General features: G+C 40.8%; 1 protein-coding gene across 2 annotated transcripts; it reads left to right on the top strand.

Moving 5' to 3' along the window:
* The first annotated feature begins 224 nt into the window (after positions 1–224).
* On the top strand, positions 225–2,743 carry nppal (natriuretic peptide A-like). Of its 2 annotated transcripts, none has more exons than XM_031747235.2 (3): positions 225–380; positions 528–838; positions 1,312–2,743. In XM_031747235.2, exons 1-2 carry the CDS (start codon positions 297–299, stop codon positions 834–836), a joined length of 393 nt encoding a protein of 130 aa, XP_031603095.1. In that variant the 5' UTR covers positions 225–296; the 3' UTR covers positions 837–838; positions 1,312–2,743. The 2 variants fall into 2 exon arrangements, with proteins under 2 accessions (XP_031603095.1, XP_031603096.1); XM_031747236.2 differs by having other exon boundaries at positions 1,309–2,743.
* The last annotated feature ends 3,255 nt before the right edge of the window (positions 2,744–5,998 follow it).

Below are 5,998 nucleotides of genomic sequence, written 5' to 3'. Positions count from 1 at the left end.
CAAACAGATGTGATGTTCCATGTTGTGAGTAATTCAACTCTAAAATGAAGGTCTGACATTGAGCAGCAGAGAGAGCTTCAGAGGAGTTTGAACGCCTACAGCAGTCAGGTTAGACTCTATTCCCACGTGTGGGAACATTAGTCACACCTCGTTAATTTCCCCAGCACTGATGACGGAATCAGGTCGCGTATAAAAGCTGCACCTGTCCACCGTTGGACAGCCAGTGGAGCAGAGACGGACTGAGTGCGCGTACGTCAGCTGGTCCTCACAGAAAAGAGCAAGAAAAACAAAAGAAAATGAGTTTGACTGTTTCTGTTTGCGGCGTGTCTCTGCTGTTACTGCTTCATTTCGTAGGAGCCAAACCCGTTTCTGACCTTCAGGTGAGTTTACCTGAGCTTTCAGCGGGTGTAAATGTCTCCTTTATAATTATGAGCTATTTATTGCTGAATCATTGCGGGTTAGTTTCTCAGCACTGTGCAGAAATGGCAACTTTATTCTAAAAGCTTCTTTATTTCATTTCTCCTCAGAGTTTCAAGCAACTTTTAGAAGAGGAGATCAACGCCTCACCGTTACTCCCCGCAGACGAGACTGAGGTGGAGGGGAAAGACCTGCACACGGGCAAGTCGGTGTTCGGAGCTCCAGAGGAACAGTCATGGGACTCCTCTGATCCCAGTAACTCCGCACTGATGGCTAAACAGAGCCTCCTTTCCCGCATCTTCAAAGACCTCGTGAGGACCTCCAAGCGCTCGTGGAGCCGGTACAAGAAGGGTGGGATGAGGAGCTGTTTCGGGGTCCGATTAGAGAGGATCGGGTCCTTCAGTGGGCTGGGATGCTAAAGGTAAGAAGCAGAAGGCTTCCCGTTTATCGCTATTTGGAATAGTTGCAAGACAGAAAAAAAGACAAAGATAATTTCGATGTCTTTCTTTTCCTTGCGAGAAACAGAAACAATGCGCGGAAAACGTAAGAGAATTTGACACCTACAGCAGTTTGCGCCATGAAATGTTACATTTTATGGAATAAATGCAGTTAAAATATTGTTTTAATGCAGAGGTATTTTGCGTTCATGTGTAACTTGATATGATTTGTTAATATGAATATAAATCGATGGTAGAACCAATATTATGGTCCCTATGAGAAAGATTTAGGTCCAAAAAATATCATTTTCTATTTATGCATTTTTCATAAATTATACATCAACATTCGTTCGTATTACTGGAGATTTGGTATGTCACTGTGTGAGAACAACTGGGCAGTTCTAGCAGGTGAGGGTGGCTCTTCACTGGAACTAATAACGTGTTGTTCTGTCAGCAGGCGGGGACCTTCAGCGCATCAGTGTGACCACGCAACCAAGAGCCGAGCTCCCCTCACACCACAAGCTTTTGACTGACACTTTAAAGGGCGGTTGATTCAGACTCTGCTGTACATGGTTCCTATTTAAAACTGTGATTTCCTTTTTCAAATGTGAGCTGTTAAATTATTATAAATGTATTTATTATTTATTTTTTGCTGTTGTATAAGAGTTGCCTTGTAATAGAATGTACTGTAGTAAAACAGTTATTTTGCATAATTGCTGAGTTTTGCATTCAATTCTTTCCTGACACAACTTAAAGCAGCTCCAGACTTTCCCAGGAAATATTTTAATGAGCTATATACACGTGAAATAAAGGTGTTTGTGATATGGGGAGCCGGTACGTGAAGGATTTGTTTGGTTTGTTTCATTTGATCATGTGATCACCTGATAGGAAACAACATCACTTCTGCTGATTTTACTGCTTCCATTAGGAGCATATAGACATTTTAAAATGTCTATATTTTTAAAATATAATGAATATATTTTTTAAAATTTCCCTGAATGTGCTCTGACTCTCATCCCATGATAGCTGAGCTAGGAGCCATCCCACCCTGAACTGGTTAGCAGGAGACAGATGGATGAAAATAAAAAGCTGCTGGGTTAGGCTTCACAAGTAGTCCATAGTCAAAGCTCTCATATTTCAATATTCGAGGTACAAGATATAAATCACAGCTTTCAGAGAAACATGTGGTTCCACGTGTGACTGTGACTTTGTTTCAATGGACTGTGACGCTGTGAATACGAAGCTTTTTACACACCACCAAATGTCACAATGTCTTCTTAAAATTAAAATAGCACTTCTACCAGCAGTAGAGCAGAATGAAAAAACAAACAAACAATTAATGTTAAAATTCTAAACAAATCATAAAATGACTCAAACACAGCTGCACTGAATTTCCACAACTTTGTTGTAGTTTTCTCCACACCTCTCAGAACCAAAAAGAAACCAATAAAAATTTCTCAAATGATGAGCCAAAATACAAAAATGAAGTATTTTTTGAAATATATTTTTTGGCTTTATTAGACAGGAACAGTGAAGGCTGACAGGAAAGTGAAGGATAGAGGGGAGGACAGGTCGGCCAAAACCCGGGCCAGCCACTCTCAGCTATGTGGCATATGGTCACCTGCTCATCCAATGAGCTAAACTGGCGCCCAAAAATGGCAAATTTTTTTTATTGTGTGACCATAGTTAGCATATATATAGTAGCATAAAAGCAAAACGTTTGACCTCCCAAATCATACAGTAAAGATAGCAAGTAAGTAAAGGTCAGAAACTTGTTAATTCATGTGTGATGTCAGTGATTATTTCACAGCTAAATTTGCTCTGTCACTGCTCTATTTCTGTACTGTTTGGATGCAAGCAAAATGTAAAATAAATTATCCGGAGATCAACCTTTTCTGTCTTCTTTTAGATATTGTCTAATGGCTTTACTGCATGAAACTTCATTGTGTTTTGTCTGATACATTATATAATTTTATATGAATCATGTAATATTCTGCTGTACAGTAACAAGTAACTACAGGGTGGGCCATTTATATGGATGCAGCGTAATAACATGGGAATGGTTGGTGATATTAAAGTCCTGTTTGTGGCACATTAGTATATGTGAGGGGGCAAACTCCTCAAGATGGGTGGTGACCATGGTGGCCATTTAGAAGTCGGCCATCTTGGATACAACTTTTGTTTTTTCAATAGGAAGAGGGCCATGTGACACATCAAACTTATTGGTAATGTCACAAGAAAAACAATGGTGTGCTTGGTTTCAACGTAACTTTATTCTTTCATGAGTCATTTGCAAGTTTCTGACCACTTATAAAATGTGTTCAATGTGCTGCCCATTGTGTTGGATTGTCAATGCAACCCTCTTCTCCCACTCTTCACACACTGATAGCAACACCGCAGGAGAAATGCCAGCACAGGCATCCAGTATCCGTAGTTTGAGGTGCTGCACATCTCGTATCTTCACACCATAGACAATTGCCTTCAGATGACCCCAAAGATAAAAGTCTAAGGGGTCAGATCGGGAGACAGGGCCATTCAACTGGCTCACGACGACCAATCCACTTTCCAGGAAACTGTTCATCTTGGAATGCTCGGACCTGGCACCCATAATGTGGTGGTGCACCATCTTGCTGGAAAAACTCGGGGAACGTGCCAGCTTCAGTGCATAAAGAGGGAAACACATCATCATGTAGCAATTTCAAATATCCAGTGGCCTTGAGGTTTCCATTGATGAAGAATGGACCCACTATCGTTGTACCCCATATACCACACCAAACCATCACTTTTGTTGTTCCAACAGTCTTGGAGGATCCATCCAATGTGGGTTAGTGTCAGACCAATAGCGGTGGTTTTGTTTGTTAACTTCACCATTCACATAAAAGTTTGCCTCATCACTGAACAAAATCTTCTGCGTGAACTGAGGGTCCTGTTCCAATTTTTGTTTTGCCCCTTCTGCAAATTCTGTGCACCGATCTGGGTCATCCTCGTTGAGATGCTGCAGTAGCTGGAGTTTGTAAGGGTGCCATTTGTGAGTAGCTAATATCCGCCCGAAGGATGTTCGACTAATGCCACTCTCCAGTGACATGCGGTGAGTGCTACGCTGTGGGCTCTTGCTGAATGAAGCTAGGACAGCCACTGATGTTTCTTCATTAGTGACAGTTTTCTTGCGTCCACATTTTGGCAAATCCAACACTGAACCAGTTTCACGAAACTTAGCAAGCAGTTTGCTAACTGTAGCCTGGGAGATGGGTGGTCTCGTAGGGTGTCTTGCATTGAAATCTGCTGCAATGACCCGGTTACTGCGTTCACCAGATATCAACACAATTTCGATCCGCTCCTCACGTGTTAACCTCTTCGACATGTCAATGGCTGTGAACAAAGAGAAACTTGTAAATAACTCATGAAAGAATAAAGTTATGTTGAAACCAAGCACACCATTGTTTTTCTTGTGACATTACCAATAAGTTTGATGTGTCACATGGCCCTCTTCCTATTGAAAAACAAAGTTGTATCCAAGATGGCCGACTTCTAAATGGCCACCATGGTCACCACCCACCTTGAGGAGTTTGCCCCCTCACATATACTAATGTGCCACAAACAGGACTTTAATATCACCAACCATTCCCATTTTATTACGGTGTATCCATATAAATGGCCCACCCTGTAGATCTTACAAAAAGAAGAAAAGAAGTGCTTCATGACTGATGGCTGATCCTGCGAGTGGGCAGGTAGAAGTACAACACACAGAAACAGTGAGACTGGTGAAATATGTGGCCTGACAAACACACAGTCAGTCAGGATTAAATGCCAGTCCCTCAGCCAACTAACATCTAACAGTTGGAACTGAATAGAATGGCATTCATATCATGCTTTCCTAACTTTTATTGACTACTCAAAGGGCTACAACCAAATATAAACAATAAAAAAGGTGCAGTTTGTTTTCACTCATTTGAATAAACATTATTTATGTGATATTTCTGTGATGAAACCAACTGAATGTTTACATTTACATTGTGTTGAAAACTACAATTATAAAATAAAACACCCATGAGTTGTGACAAAAAGTATTCGTTTGTGGTCAAGTATTTCTTACCAAAGAGGAAAGAAAGTACGTTGTACCTTCTTATCACTTAACACAGTTGTTGCTTGACCGTTATTAGAGCCTCACTTAAAGTTGCTACCGCAGTCAAGGGCAGAAGCTATTAGTGAAACGAAGCTAATTAGTAGTGAAGCTTGTCAGGTGGGCATGCATACACTCGTAGACTATTAAATGCATCCTTTAACTACTACTTCTCATTTTTTGGACCCACTTCCCCATGACTATTGTTCCAACACAGCACAACCACTCCGAACCATGTCAGGGCCTTTTTAAATTGTATGATTGTTTTAATCAGTTAGACACAAATACCTCAAATAATAAGAGTGAGTATCTGCTCAAACACTGGATCAACCTTCTGTTGTCATTAACTGGACGATTTGCAACAGTCAAAATTAAAGTCCACAGAATAATTATCTGTTCTTAATGCCCCCAATAACTCTCACAGACAACTGCTTTAAATCCCTCAATGCATGAGCAACAAAATTCTATCAGAAAAGCAAGAAACCCCAAATTTCCATAGCAACACTACAAAATAGTAATTGACACGATAGATTAGAAGCACTACAAATTTGAATTACTATGTCAAAGTTACTGTAATCAACTAAAATATTTAATCAAATGGATACAAAAGGAAACCTACAATAACTCACGGATAGATGTAGATCTTAGGAAGTCAGAAATTACAAGTTGGTGACATCCTGGTGGAAAGCAAACAAAATCATTAAATTGTCACCCTCACCATGTATTATTGTCTAAAGTCTATCCTTTAAGCTCAGGTCCTCTACCAGAGGCCTGGGAGCTTGAGGGTCCTGCGCAGTATCTTAGCCGTTCCTAGGACTGCGCTATGCTGGACAGAGATCTCTGATGTTGTTCCTGGGATCTGCTGGAGTCACCGCACCTAGTGCTCCAATTACCACTGGGACCAGTGTTACCTTCACCCTCCACATCTTCTCGAGTTCTTCTCTGAGCCCTTGATGCTTCTTTTTTTCCCCTAATGTTGCTGTCATTCAGTATTGCTACTTCTATTACTATGGCTGTCTTCTTC

The sequence above is a fragment of the Oreochromis aureus genome, linkage group 20, assembly GCF_013358895.1.
Source record: "Oreochromis aureus strain Israel breed Guangdong linkage group 20, ZZ_aureus, whole genome shotgun sequence".
Taxonomy (NCBI): domain Eukaryota; kingdom Metazoa; phylum Chordata; class Actinopteri; order Cichliformes; family Cichlidae; genus Oreochromis; species Oreochromis aureus.
The sequence above is the reverse complement of the archived record's forward strand: the minus strand, read 5'-3'. Positions and strand labels throughout refer to the sequence as shown.